The sequence below is a fragment of the Cyrtonyx montezumae genome, unplaced genomic scaffold (genome assembly GCF_038088225.1).
Source record: "Cyrtonyx montezumae isolate F1298 unplaced genomic scaffold, pur_monq_1.0 scaffold_16, whole genome shotgun sequence".
Taxonomy (NCBI): Eukaryota; Metazoa; Chordata; class Aves; order Galliformes; family Odontophoridae; genus Cyrtonyx; species Cyrtonyx montezumae.
This window is the reverse complement of record NW_027071892.1, coordinates 4,924,552-4,938,455: the sequence shown is the minus strand read 5'-3', so window position 1 is coordinate 4,938,455 and position 13,904 is coordinate 4,924,552. Positions and strand designations below refer to the sequence as shown.

The 13,904-nt window shown below is 57.6% G+C and overlaps 2 protein-coding genes across 4 annotated transcripts; one reads left to right on the top strand and one right to left on the bottom strand.

Moving 5' to 3' along the window:
- The first annotated feature begins 882 nt into the window (after positions 1–882).
- LOC136046086 (deoxyribonuclease-1) lies at positions 883–9,531 on the top strand. Of its 3 annotated transcripts, none has more exons than XM_065732417.1 (8): positions 883–1,029; positions 1,534–1,622; positions 1,753–1,836; positions 1,928–2,043; positions 2,390–2,502; positions 2,903–3,057; positions 3,141–3,237; positions 3,500–3,569. In XM_065732417.1, the coding sequence occupies exons 1-8, from the start codon at positions 883–885 to the stop codon at positions 3,551–3,553; spliced, it is 855 nt and encodes a 284-aa protein (XP_065588489.1). In that variant the 3' UTR covers positions 3,554–3,569. The 3 variants fall into 3 exon arrangements, with proteins under 3 accessions (XP_065588489.1, XP_065588491.1, XP_065588492.1); XM_065732419.1 differs by lacking the exons at positions 883–1,029; positions 1,534–1,622; positions 1,753–1,836; ... (3 more) ...; positions 3,141–3,237; positions 3,500–3,569 and adding exons at positions 6,189–6,368; positions 6,696–6,784; positions 7,722–7,805; ... (3 more) ...; positions 8,677–8,773; positions 9,212–9,531; XM_065732420.1 differs by lacking the exons at positions 883–1,029; positions 1,534–1,622; positions 1,753–1,836; ... (3 more) ...; positions 3,141–3,237; positions 3,500–3,569 and adding exons at positions 6,189–6,368; positions 6,696–6,784; positions 7,722–7,805; ... (3 more) ...; positions 8,677–8,773; positions 9,212–9,531.
- Positions 9,532–9,741: 210 nt separating this feature from the next.
- Positions 9,742–13,789, bottom strand: ECI1 (enoyl-CoA delta isomerase 1). The gene is made up of 7 exons (XM_065732422.1): positions 13,686–13,789; positions 13,198–13,326; positions 12,776–12,903; positions 12,552–12,698; positions 11,600–11,721; positions 11,078–11,256; positions 9,742–10,016 (listed from the first exon to the last, which is right to left on the bottom strand). The coding sequence occupies exons 1-7, from the start codon at positions 13,735–13,737 to the stop codon at positions 9,850–9,852; spliced, it is 924 nt and encodes a 307-aa protein (XP_065588494.1). The 5' UTR covers positions 13,738–13,789; the 3' UTR covers positions 9,742–9,849.
- Between the last annotated feature and the right edge of the window lie 115 nt (positions 13,790–13,904).

The window sequence follows — 13,904 nt, the reverse complement described above, 5'->3', positions numbered from 1 at the left end:
TTCCCAGTCCTACCAGCAGATTCTGGACTGAGGGTGTTGCTGCTCCCAGCTGCACTGAATACCCAGGGCACACAGGTTTGGCCACAATTCAGATCTGATCGTGTTGGAAGGATGTGGTGAAACATTACCCTAAACACCTTAACTGTGGATGGGGGGCACTGCGTGACCTTGGAGCAGGGTCCTGTAGTACTCTCCTGGGTGCAGACAGGGCAGGGGCAGTGGGGGTGACACGGTGGCCCCAGATGAAGAGAGGTGTCAGGGTGCACGCAGGGGGCCCTCGCCCACCCCAGGGAAGGACGCTGCTGGCATGCAGGAGTACTGAGAGTGTGCATCCCTCACTCTGCCCCAGCACAGCTGCTGTAGGGTCTTTTGGATACCTGGTGCAGACCTGAGGAGCAAATGGGAGAGGCACAAACCAAGATGTCCCTCCTCAGAAAGGGCATGGAGAGCATGGGAAGCCCATGATCACACCATGTGTCCATACACAGTTCAGTGACCTAAAGATCTGCAGCACAGCGTGGGGAAGCAGCTCTACAGGAGGTCTCTCCAGCACAGAAAATGCCCAGAAAAGTGCTGTCAGCACCTGGGCTCAAGGCTGGGGTGGGCTCCAGCTGGGCCAGCAGCTCTTGTTCCCACAGCACTTGTCACCAGGCCCAGAGAGGTGTCCTGGCTGAGCACCATGAGTGAAGGAGCAGCTGCTCTGAATCACCTGGAATGGCATTTGCTCCTGTGCCAGAGTTATCAGCTCAAGCTCTGTGGGAGGTCTGGGCTGCCTGCAGCGCACTGGGCAGCACTGGGAGAGCAGGATGGGGCCCCATATGAGGCAGGGACAAGGACTCGGCCCCCTGGCCTGCAGACCATCCCTGCCCTTCTGCATGCAGGATGGCAGCCCCAAAGATGGTGCTGGCACTGCTGGCTGCAGCACTACTGCTGCATGTGGCCACCACGCTGAGGATCAGTGCCTTCAATATCAGGACATTTGGAGACAGCAAGATGGCCAACCAGACCATCGCAGATTTCATCGTCTCTGTAAGTGCTGGGGGAGAGGAGCAGCACTGGCTGTGCCTCGTCCCTGGGATGTAGCTGGCTTGGGGCAGCCAGGCATTGGCTTTCTGGAGATAGTGGTCCATCCCCGTGTCCGTGCGTACATTCATGCTTGCATCCATGCCTCCATCCATCCGTGCCTCCATCCATCCATGCCTCCATTTTCCATGTCTTCACCTACCCTCCCACCTGCTGTTCCCCAGTCCACATCTCCAGCCTGGGCTGTCTCTGTTCTCACTGGCCTCTGTCTAAGGACAGGAACTGCTCAATGCCACCCAGGCTCCTCAGAGCAGCTTATACTCTGGGACGATAGATGCTGGAGAGATGGTGTTGGAGGCCCCTGTGTCCCTCTACGGGCCTCCAAGCCAGAGAGGTCCTTCCCAGGGCTCTGTGTTCCCCACTGGCACCTAGGAGCCAGGCCAGGTACTACAGGTGACCCCATGAGCAGCTCCCAGCCATGGGCAAGCAGCTCTCAGCTTGTCCCTGCAGATCCTGCTGGAGTATGACATCACCTTGGTGCAGGAGGTGCGGGATGCTGACCTGAGCGCGGTGAAGAAGCTGATGTCCCAGCTCAACAGGTGACCCTGATGGCACTGGGTGCCAGTCAATGGGTGCTGAGGCAGAGCCTGGACGGCATCCTGCTGGGCCACAACATCTCTGGTTTGGCCAGAGAGATCCTTCCTCAGTGTCCCCACATCTTCCTCCCAGAGCATCATCGTACCCCTACAGCTTTTTGAGCAGCATCCCCCTGGGTCGGAACAGCTACAAGGAGCAGTATGTCTTTATCTATAGGTAGGGTCCAGCAGGAGAAGGGATGCCACCAGTGACTCCCTGCCTACTGCTGTCCCCTCCTGGAGGAGCTGCACCTTCCCACTCCCCTCAGGTCTGACATCGTCTCTGTGCTGGAAAGCTACTATTACGATGACGGCTGTGAGTCCTGTGGGACAGACATCTTCAGCAGGGAGCCCTTCATCGTGAAGTTCTCCTCTCCCACTACGCGTGAGCAGAGCCGCTGCACGGTGGCTGTGTCACAGCTCCCACAGACACTGCTGCTCCTGGCCCCATCAGCCCCACTGCCTCCCTGTGGGGCTGCCTGAACCCATCATAGTGTCCCCACTGTGGTCACTCATTGCTGCAAGGGCTTCTTCAGCCTGCAGGTTTCCTCACCATGTCCCATTTCCCATCACCTCCCAGCTCCCATCATGGTGCACACTCGCACACTCCCATCTCTCCTCCACCTCCTGCCTCCTTCCCAAAACCACAAGAGCTTGGGAAAAGGGAGAGAAACAGAGCCCTGAGGCTGCCCTGGCTCTAAGCCCGGGGCTGATGGCTGTGTTCTTGGCAGAGTTGGATGAGTTTGTCATCGTGCCCCTGCACGCAGAGCCCAGCAACGCTCCGGCCGAGATCAATGCACTCGCCGACGTCTACACAGATGTCATCAACAAGTGGGCGACCAACGTGAGTGGCACTGAGACGTCCCCACTCCCTCCCTGGGGCGGGGGAGGGGGGGGCTGGGACACAGCTCTTGGTCTGTGGCGCATCCCAGCAGCCATCCACAGATAGATGCATCCAGTGGGACCTCATGCACCTGTCAGAGCAGGTGCCACCACCTGTGTGGGCATGGAGATGGCATGGAGCTGCTGGCTGGCTCCAATGCCCCCTGTGCCACGGAGAGCTGGATGGGTTCTGCTGCCCTGTACGAGTTTGGGGAGCCATTGCTGCCCTGTCATGTCTGTTCCTAGCCTATAGGCATGGCTAAAAGGCTCTGGAGGGCTCAGCCGTGGGCACTGGACCCATGTGCAGCCCTGCAGAGGGCACCAGAGCCGTGAGCCGGGCTCAGCGCAGTGCTGCCCCGCAGAACATGTTCTTCATGGGCGACTTCAACGCCGACTGCTCCTACGTGACCGCGGAGCAGTGGCCCTCCATCCGCCTGCGCTCCCTGAGCTCCTGCGAGTGGCTCATCCCCGACAGCGCCGACACCACCGTCACCAGCACCGACTGCGCCTACGACCGGTGGGTGGCACTACAGCGGGCGCGGGACCTGCCGCGGGGGACCAGCAGACACTGACCCCCCTCCCCCACCATTGCCCTGGCAGCATCGTTGCTTGCGGCTCTGCACTGCGCCAAGCGGTTGAGTATGGCTCTGCTGCGGTTAACAATTTCCAGGAGACTTTGCACATCCAGAACAAGGACGTGAGTGAGGGGCGTGGGCTGGGTGGTGGCGGGGTCCTCCTGCAGGGCTGGGGGTTTCACCCAGTGCTGTGTTAATCCAATCCACAAAGTGAGTGCAGGCACCCGTGAGCAACCCTGCCGCTACCCATGCACAGTTGCAAAACAGTATTTGGGGTCTGGTCTCCATTTGGGGCTGAAGCAGAACCTTTGGGCCCCAGCTAGACACAGTGAGGACACCAGCTCTGGGCAAGCAAAGCCGACTCTGTGCTTTCTCTTCTCTCAGGCTTTGGCCATCAGTGACCATTTCCCAGTGGAGGTGACGCTGAAGGCTCGCTGAGAGCTGTGCCAACAGCCGTGCACCACAGCTCCAAGAACTGCTCCATTTGCTGCATGCTGCCTCTGCAAGGAGCCAGCCCTCAGGGGTCCTGCCATTGCAGGATGTCCTCAGCTTGCATTAAAATGATGCCATGTTCAGCCCTGGTGCTCTGGAGATGGATTCAGGCTCATCTGGCAGCAGGGCGCTGCTCCCATGCAAGTGCCATCAGTGAGCTCACATCCCCATGGTCACACAGCCCATAATCACCATCCTGTATGCGTGCTGTGCACCCCCACCTGCCCACTGATGCACACACTTGTGCATACACACTCCTCCATGTTCACACCATCCCATGCACTCCAGTTCCCTGTATGCCGTTCTGAATGTGCACACCTGCACGGCTCCAAGCTGGATGCATGCACACACATCCCCCAAGGGCCTTTGCACACATACACACTCCCTTGCACACATCCTGCCCTGTAATCCCCGCTGTCTCCTGTGTGACCCAGAGCTGCCCCATGCATGAGCCATTGTTTCCATCCTATCGGACTCATTTCCACTTTTTCATGCCACATTTTGGGAGCACACTCAGTAAAGGAACCCCCATAGAGCACAACCTTTCAGCCAGTAGGGTGCTCAGTGTGCTAAGCCATTCATCTCCATCCCTCCAGCCCCCATCCAATGCTCAGCATCCCCCTGCCATGGGGCATCCTCAGCATGGAGCCATGAGGAGAGCACCAGGCCCTGTGGGTGGGAAGAGCAGCTCCAATCTGAGCAAGCAAGAAAGCAGGATGCTGGGAAAGGCCTGGGAAGGTTCAGGCAGGAACTGTCACTCTCACTGAGTCCCAGGATGCAGGCAGTTCTTCCTACATCTCATGGGGCCACATCCTGCTGGAGCCCGCCTGGCTGCAGGGTGTCTGATGGGTGCTGGTGATGACAGTGGCGGGTGGTGGAGGATGTGAGTCAGCTCCCACATGGTTGTGCGGTGCCTTCCCAGGGTTTCGGTGCCTTCCTGAGTGTTCTGGTGCCTTCCTGGGGTTTCGGTGCCTGTGGGTGTAGGGTCCTACCTGGATGTTTCACACCCTGTGGGACCCCATATGCCAAGCAGCCCTGCTGCAAGGGAGGGCCATGCCTTGGGGCACCAGTCCCAGAGGAGAAAGAGGAAATGCTTCTCCCAAAGGAACTGGGCCACACGCTGCCCGCAGGGATGGTGCAAAGCCTGAGCTTAGCAATCCCACAGGAATGCAAAGATGCATCTGAGGACACAGGTCTCACCCCGTGACTGATGGTGAGGATGCCATGCCAGTGGGGTGTGCAACAGCCTGACAAGCCCCAGCACGAAGAATGGCCGCTTCCCTGGGATGTGATGTGTGCATGGGGACACCAGGGCATGGTCCCAGCCGTGCTGCAGCCTCACCAGCAGGACTGTGTCAGCACCGTGGCCTGGGCTGCTTTGAGTCATGAGCAGGGATGCTTTGTGTGACCAATGGAACTGCGTTGGGTGGCCAATGGAGCTGCTTGAGGCCACCAGCAGGATTGCTTTGGGTGACCAGTGGGGTCATTCTGGCTGACCACTGCGGCTGCTCCAGACATTTGTGGCTCGCCCCTTGCACAGAGGCTCGCCGTGCCACTGAGGATCCAACCAGCTTGACCCGACTGCCCTGCTATTTCTTTCTGTCCCTTCTAATTACATTTCTGAATCATCTGCATTAAGGCCATCCCCTCCAGACACATCCCCACTGCTTGGCACAGTGCAGAGCTGGGGGCACTGCCTGCTGCCCACCCTATCTGCACACCAAAAACCCCCCACACTTCCAGCCCCAGGGGCTGCCCCACCGCCTCCGATCCTCTCCAGCCCCATCATGGCACTGAGCACAGAGATGCTGACGCCAGCCGCACCCTGCCCCTGTGCAGGTTTTGGTTTCCCAATGTAGGAAGGAGCCCAAACCTGTGCCAAAACACCCACGGGGGTGTCCGACTCATCCTGCTTTTCCAGCGTCTCAGCTGGGAATAAAACAGCCCTCCTGCTGCTGGTAGGGCAGAGGTGCTGCGTGCTCACATGGTAAGGATGGGGCTGGGGCTCGGTGCTTTTCAGGGCTGTGATGGGCTGGGAGCCAGGGTACCCACAGTGTGGGCACTCACTGCGGTTCATCCATGGAACTGGAGGAACCAGGACCTGCTGGAGTTAGGAGAAGCTTATGCACCTTCCAAGCCTGATGAGTGGTGCAATCCCAGCACAGAAGGCAATCAGCTTCAGGGAGCAGCAAGGAAAAGATGGTGAAAAGGGTCTGTGGCTGTGTTTTTAGGATGCAGGATAACAGGGCAGGGTCATGAGAGGACTGGGTGCAAACAAAAGGACGCAAAACATTCTGGGGCACAGGCAGAGAGGGGTGGAACCTGAAGTGGGACCAGGACAGCCTCATGGGGACTGGGGCTGGGAGCTCCCAGAACTCACATGTGATGGGTAGACGTGCACCCAGGCTGATTCATCGTGGCAAAATGAGCTTCATCTTCATCTGGAATTGGTGGCAGCCCACCTGCTGGCTTGGTGCCCACCAGGGCACAGCAATTGAGAAGGACCTAAGTGGATTTTTTCACTCTATCCCCATATGCAAAGCCCATTTCCAAGCCCAGAATAAAGCCTGGCTCCTGTCGTTGTGTCCTGTGGCTCAGAATCCCTCCTGGCAGAATGAGGACCGCGGTGCTGGCACTATCTCTGCTGACTACGGCTCTCCTGTGCCCAGCCACCGCCATGCTGCGCATCGGTGCCTTCAACATCCAGGCATTTGGGGACAGCAAGATGTCTGATGAGAGCGTGGCAGGTGTCATCATCCATGTGAGTACAGCCAGTACTGCATGGAGCATGTGGGGATGGGCTGTGTGCAGGGACAGAGCTTAAAAAGAACCCCTGCACTGCAGCTGCTTGGGGACATGGCTGTGGTTGGGACATTTTCCCAGTGCCAGGGATGTCCCCAGCTTGGTTGGAGGGCCACGGGGTGAGTCTCTATGGGGACATCTGTCTGGGCATCAAGTGACTTGTATACCACCATGGGGTGAGCCAGTGCTGGGACACATGCGGGTGGCCCCATCCCTGCTCACCACCCCAGCACCCAGCACAGTGCCAGGCTTCCTCTGGCCATCACCATGGCTCTTGTCACTGCAGATCCTGAGCCGCTATGACATTGTGCTGGTGCAGGAGGTGCGTGACTCTGATCTCAGCGCGGTCACCGAGCTCCTGGAGCAGCTCAACAGGTATGAGTGGGGCTGAGGCTGAAGCCACAGGGGTTAAAATGCTGGCACTAGGCAGCGAAAATGAAGCTGCTTGAGCAATAAAAGGCAAACAAAGGAAATCTTGTTGGAAGGGAATTTGTTTTCTGGAAGGGGAATAAGAGAAAACTGTTGTAGCTTTGTAGAAGGAAATGGGAAGGAGCAGCCGAGGTGCCCGTGGGCAGCCTAGATCCTGCTGGTGCCATGCAAACAACCCTGGCAGGCACAGGGCTGCCAATGGGGCAAAACCTTTGTGAAGGCTAAGGTCACACCTAAACACAGAAGGCTGAAAGGAACTACAACTCTGGCACATTGAATCCAGAAAATGCAATGGGACAGGGGGAAGCTGAGGCTGGGGATGAAGGGTGAGCGGTGACAGCGCACGAATGGGGCTTAGTCCGACAAAATGTGACAAATCAGCCCCGAAGTAGATGTGCACGGATGGAAGCAGCTGTGCTGTGGGGTGCAGACCTCTGGGCAGCCAAGGGTACCTCTGGGATGGGGTTCTCTGCCGGTGGGAGTCAGTTCTGAGTGAGGTTGTGGCAGAGATGAATGCTCCCAAGCAGGTATGCCCGGCCCACATCCTCACCTCTTTGGTCCCCTCCAGCATCATCACAAAGCAAGCGTGGCAGCAAAGGTGACGCCAGACCCCGCGGGCCCCAGGCTGACAATTAACCTCATTTAGCTTAGATGCAAATAAAGATGGAGAGCATCCCTGTGGAGAAATGGTTGGCAGGGATCAGACTCACATCCTGCTGGTGCATAGGGAACACAGAGCCCATGGCTGGGGACAGCTTGTGGTGGCAGGGATGGCAGATGGCTCAGTGCTGCGGTGCCCACATGAATGGCAGAGTTAGGGCCATCCCAAGCTGTGCCAGCACCATGCCAGCTCTGCCACTGTCCTGCCTTTGCATCCCTGCAGCGTGTCCTCATCCCCATATGACTACGAGATCAGTGGGTCCCTGGGAAGGGACAACTACAAGGAGATGTACCTCTTCATCTACAGGTAACGGGGTGGGCGTGCCGCTGTCCCCCCTTGGGGTGCAACAGAGTGGTCCCATGTCATTGTCTGGAGTTTAGGACACCTAAGCCACCATGGCAGGGCTGAGTAAGGGGCCATGCTGGTGGCTGGTGGCCACACTGAGACCACCATCATTGTCCCCTCGTCCTGTAGGACGGATGTCGTGTCAGTGGTGGACACCTATCAGTATGAGGACCCGCAGGACATCTTCAGCCGGGAGCCGTTCATCCTCAGAGTGTCAGCACCCCACAGCAGTGAGCAGCACAGGGCGGGGGACAGCCCCTCGGTCTGGCTGAGGATGGGTGGCCCCAGGTGACGGCAGGAGGTGGCCGTGGGGCTGTGACCACACGGGCTCACGCTTCTCTCCCCACAGAGGTGGGGGAGTTCGTGATGGTGCCGCTGCACTCAGCCCCGCACGATGCAGCTGCTGAGATCGACGCGCTCTACGATGTCTACCTGGCCATCGTCAACAAGTGGGGGACGGATGTGAGTGCCCCGGCAGCACCAACCCCACACAGCCCACACTGCTCCTCAGCCACGAGGAGGTGTGAGGGCGGTGGGCAGGTGGGCAGGGTCAGGCTCTGGGGGTCGTCCCATCAGCCCCCCCCCCCCCCCCATGGCTCTTTCCACAGAACATTGTGTTCCTCGGGGACTTCAACGCTGACTGCAGCTACGTGAAGCCGAGCGATTGGGCGTCCATCCGCCTGCGCACCAGCGACGTCTTCAAGTGGCTGATCCCCGACAGCGCCGACACCACCGTGGGGAGGTCGGACTGTGCCTACGACAGGTGGGTGCCACCGTGGTGGTGCCAGCAGTGAGGTGGGAGTGGTGCCCACCGCACGCTGTTCCCTCGCAGGATCGTGGTGTGTGGAGCCAAGCTGAAGCGGAGCATCGTGCCGAACTCAGCCACCGTGTACAATTTCCAGCGTGCTTTGCAGATGGAGCAGGAGGAGGTGAGCAGGAATCATCAGCCGGGGCTCAGGGTGTCTGCTGGACACCGGGACAGCAAAGCTGAACTGCAATGACACGCTGGCACCACAGGGCTGCCGATTTGTCATGGATTAGGCAGCCTGGGCCCAGCCATGGGGCTGCTGCACTTCTGAGCCAGCTCAGCCTCTGGATGAAGCAGCCTCAGCAGCAGACAGAGATGCTCTGGCCACAGCTGCAGGGACACCAGCGAAACCTGAGGCACACGGCTGCCCCCAGCAGCCAGCCAACACGGGGCTGAGTGTGCCAGGGGATCCACGGATGGACACAAGGGGGGATTTGGTGTAACTGCCCATCCCTGTGGGAAGAGAGATGTATGGGATGTTTCAGTGGCTCTCATGGGCAGGAACGGCCATGGCAGGGGCAGAACTCCATGACCACCCTGCCTCCTCTCCTTCCTGCAGGCCCTGGCAGTCAGCGACCATTACCCCGTTGAAGTGAAGCTGATGGCTTGAGTTCCTCCTGCAGCCACAAACCACAACTCAGCTCCAGCTCCGCCCACCCTCACGAAGACAAACTGCAGCCCCATCCATGAGCCCTGTGTGTGGGCTGCTCCTGAGCCTGCCCTGGACAAGAGCTGCAGCCAGGCACTGTACATGCTCAGGCCCCCATCTCTGTGGCTTGTGGCAGAGCCTTCCCAGTCCACCCAGTCCTGGAGCCAGGAAGCGTGTAGTGACTGCAGGCAATGGACAACAAGTCTCCCACCTCATCAAAAGCTTTACTGACAAATATTTTCACAATCAGTTATTGGACAGGAGGGAGCATACCCAAGGACATGCAGGCTCGAGCCATAGTGCTGTCAAGGCTCTCTCTCTGTTTGTTCCCCAGGTGAGCTGAGCCAACAGCTCTCCTCACCCTCAGGAAGGCAGCAGTGGTGACAGGAGGCACTCTATGGGCACTAACAGGAGGGGGTGGTTGTGGTGGCCACGCAGCTCACAGCATCAGTGATGCTGCAGATAGCTTCACTGTGAAAATCTACAGATACTGCAGCATTTCAGAGGGTCATGTGAGCCCCTGGACCAGATCTCCACAGGCTGGCTGCTCAGCTCTTCTTCTTCTTCAGCATCTCCATGTATACTGAAAGCGACTTCTGGATGGAATCTTTTGATGTGAACTTGACAAAGTTCTGAATGTCTTCCTCCCGGCGAGCTAGCAAGTGGTCCAGCACTGCCTTCCTCATCATGGACTTGGAGAGCTGACGGGCATGGTCTGTGGGGAGGAGAGAGAGGATGGGGAGCGTGCATGGTCCCCACTGGTCATAGCCAGCTCTTGGTCACCATCATCATGTGCCACTACCTCCAAAGCAGAGGTAGCACACGCTGAAGGGCTCTTTAAAACAGCAGGAAAAGGCATAGGAAAACAAAATTGCCTGGAAGCTGACCTGGATACATTCTCATGCAATAAATGCTGATCTCTACCCACTGGGGCAATGACTGATCTACTGGGACAAATTACAATGAATTATGCACCTTCTCCCTCCCTACGCCCTCTAGAGCCCTACCCCTACCCCATTAAACACATCTGGCTCAGAACAGCAGTGACTGAACAAAATCACCTGTTGTTATCTTCTCTGATTCAGAGTGTTTCCAACTCCTTCAACCTCTGGCAAAATATTCTGCACATGACAAACATGCCATACAAAAGAGCAGCAGCACTGTTCCCAAGGGTTCATCCCTGCTGCAGTCTCTGGGCTCTGCCTGCCATCCCAGTCATAGCCTGCATAGCTCAGCATTGACACGGGGATGCTGCTGGAGCTGGCTGGGGCCCTGAGCATACATCTGGTCACACACAGCACACACAGCCATGCAGTGTAGTTCTGCTGCATGATGTCACATGTGTCAGTGAAATGAGAGTGAAAATCCCACATACTGAGGACCCAGAATTGCTTAAGCACCTGCATGCTATGGACATCTTCAATGGGAAAATACCCTGCTGTCTCTGAGTTAGGGTCATGAACTGCCAAAGTGTGACAGTTTAGTTGGACATAACTGCAGGTGGCATGGGATGAGATAACAGATTCCAGCCATGACCAATTGCAGAGCACCTGATGTACGCATTCAATGGAGGCATCACCAAGCACATCCCTGCTGGCACAGAGATGGCTCTGCTTTGCAGTTTTCCTGTCTCTCTGTCATATATACCTTCACTTCAAATGGGAGCCCCTAGGGTACCAACCTCAGCTCCTGTCCTCCCCACACACACCCCCACTCCCACATCCCAGTGCCGTGCTGGGGGCAGCAGCAGCCTGCAGCAGCAGGTGCCTCCCTTACCAGGCAGAGCCAGCCACTGTGTCACAACAGCTGCAGCCTTCTCCTGCAGCTTCTCCTCTGGCACCACCTCGTCCACAAGGCCGATCTGGTGGGCCTCGGTCACTGAGTGCAGCAAGCCCAGCTGGAGGGAGCGTTCAGCAACACGGTGTCCCACAGTGTTCACCAATGTGTCCTTGAACCTAGGAGAGATAGCAGGAAAAGCTTTTGCAGGTGCACAGCACACACCCACAGGAAAGCATGCTCACAGCACTCGTGTCAGTATAGACTGCAGAGTCAGAACTGAGGTCCAGGCAGTGCAGGATGCAAATAGGATGTCAGAACGTTCTGCAGCACAAACACATATCAGATACATACAGGACAGGACAGAGAACTGAGGCACTGCACCCTCCAGCTGCAGTTACCATGAACTCTATTGGGAAGGATAAAACTACATCTCTGTGGCCAATTAAAGTTTATTAATATCTCTGTGATTACTTTTTAGGGGCCTCTCTGTGACATTAGACACGAAAGACACAGGCCTACCAGAAGGGAGCCACAATGCCCAGCTGGGTTTCGTTCAGTCCAATGCGGTATTTGGGGTTCTCTGCCATGATTCTGTAGTCACATGTCAAGGCAATGAGACATCCTCCAGCTGGGCTGGACCCCTGGCAAGGAGATGGAAGCTATGAGTCTAGGTCAGCCACAATTCAGTGCCTGCTTAGCCCTGCACAGGACATCTGCAGGAAGCTGGTCAGAGACACAGACACCTTCAAAGACAGCCTACAGAAAGACAGAGCCATGAGCTGCCAAAGCAGCACTGCACAGAAAAATGAAAACAAGATGCTGAGTGGGTAACATATTTAGGGACACTGCAGTTCAAAGTGCTCTTCCCCATTGGCCCATAATCCTGGTGGGAGGATGACAGAACAGTGAAAAAGGCATAAGATATGAATGTGCTTCACCGCCCAGCTGCACTGCTATCCAAAGGGGTAAGGCCAATTATTTACAGAGCTGCACAGCTCCCTCCCAGTCTCCTCCCCTCAAGCTATAAACACAGCACAACAGCCAAACAAACAAGCTCAGACAACTTGCACAAGTCTCACTTGTGAAAAAACAAGTGCACGTGACAGGCACCCTTCAGACTTCCAAGCGACTTGCTGGGCTGGGACTGGCTCTTGCTGCATAGAGCTGTGTCTGTGACATTTAGGTCTGAACCCCCCCCCACTGGCCTGACACGAGTGCTGTGTGAGCTCCCACCACCCAAGAGCTGCTGCACGTCAGCAGCACGTGCAGCTTTACCTGGAGACTGTAATGTCCCCCACTTTCAAGCATTCCCACAGCCCAGTGCAGCAGACCCACATATCCCAATGCTGTATTTGACTCAGTAGTGGCAATTCTGGTCTGGGGGGCTGCTCCTGCACATGCACTGAAAACGTTAACACAGCAAGCAGCAGAGCAGACAGAGTAAGCAGGAAAGTTGATGTAAAGGACTTGCATTGATTGCAGCGACTGTCGCCATGCTGGAGCCATACATCCGGAGCCACATCTCCTGCACAGCTCTCCAGAACTCAGCGTAGTGCTCCGTGCTCTTCCCGCACATCTCAGTGATGTCCAGCCCGGCTGAGAAGATTCTGGGAACGGCCTGGAATCAACAGAATATAAATATGACCAAGAAGCAAACCGCCCCGCAGCACGCTGCGATCCCAGGGCAACACGTACGGAGGTGATGATCAGGCCCCGGCAGGCCCGCTCATTCTCCAGCTTCTCCAGGCTTATGCAGAACTCGGTGAGGAAGTCCAGGCTGAGGCTGTTGACTGGAGGGCTCTTGAACTTCATCGTGGCTATGCCTGAGCCATAGTAAGCACAGAGGCATCAGAAACCCCACACCACAGCACAGCAATCCCCAACAGCTGTTCCCTGCCGGACAGCCTGCCACTCTGATGGGTTCACAAAGCAGGGACCCCATGGAAGCCTGGATCTGACGCAGCACCCAGCCACCCCAAGCACCCGCTGACATCCCTGTCCCCACACTCTTCTCTCTGCTGGCCCCACACGGATGAAGGCAGAACAGACGGGGCTCTGAGGGCTCTCCGTGCCCAGGGCAGTGCAGAGGGGCTCTGTAGGGGGAGGTGACACTGTACCTGAACTTGCATCCAGCTCCACCAGGATCTTGTTGTTGCTGAAGGCACGGCGTTGGGTAGGCAGGATGCTGGGGGGCTGCCGGGCAGCTTGGCCCCACACCTGAGGCCGGCTGCAGGGAAACAGCACACCTGGGGGAGAGGAGCACAGGGACACCCTGACCCACTGTCGGGGGACACGGGGACGCTGCAGTGCATACAGTGGGAGCACGGGAGGAATAAGGACACGGCAACCCCTGATGCAGCAACATGGAGACAGCGTGACATGTGGTGGGGGGAAATCGGGACACCCTGGCCCCTGTAAGGAGGCATGTGACAACCCTGACACACTTACAGCTGCCATGCGGGGACATGGAGGATCCCGACCCAGGGGGAGGGTACACGAGGGGGAGAACCCGAGGGGATGCCCCCGGCAGCAAGGGGACACGGGGAAACGAGATCGCAGTCGTGCAGGAGGACATACAGAGATAGCTCAGCCGTGGGGGGCGAACCTGATCGAGAAATCCGACGGGCAAAGGTCAACGCTGCCGCCGACGCCGCCATGTTCCCCCAAACGGTCAATGGGGGGCGGATCGGCCTCAAAACGTCACCGCCCCGCCCCCAGTGCTAAAGCCCCGCCCCCGTAGCGCTTAAGCCCCGCCCCTAGCTGCTGAAGCCCCGCCTCCAGTCGGCCTCGTGGTGCACACGTGCTGCCGCCCCGTGGTCGCGCG

Bases quoted from the DNA above. Each gene is read 5' to 3' on its own strand.
- LOC136046086 (XM_065732420.1), top strand. From the start codon at position 6,222: ATGAGGACCGCGGTGCTGGCACTATCTCTGCTGACTACGGCTCTCCTG. The intron at 8,099-8,142 runs GCCCCTCGGTCT...AGGTGACGGCAG, and splicing joins GCAGCACAGGGCGGGGGACA to GAGGTGGCCGTGGGGCTGTG. The intron at 8,774-9,211 runs GTGAGCAGGAAT...TCCTTCCTGCAG, and splicing joins TGCAGATGGAGCAGGAGGAG to GCCCTGGCAGTCAGCGACCA.
- ECI1 (XM_065732422.1), bottom strand. From the start codon at position 13,737: ATGGCGGCGTCGGCGGCAGCGTTGACCTTTGCCCGTCGGATTTCTCGA. The intron at 13,327-13,685 runs GTTCGCCCCCCA...CCTCTCCCCCAG, and splicing joins CCGTCGGATTTCTCGATCAG to GTGTGCTGTTTCCCTGCAGC. The intron at 10,017-11,077 runs GTAAGGGAGGCA...TCCTCCCCACAG, and splicing joins ACAGTGGCTGGCTCTGCCTG to ACCATGCCCGTCAGCTCTCC.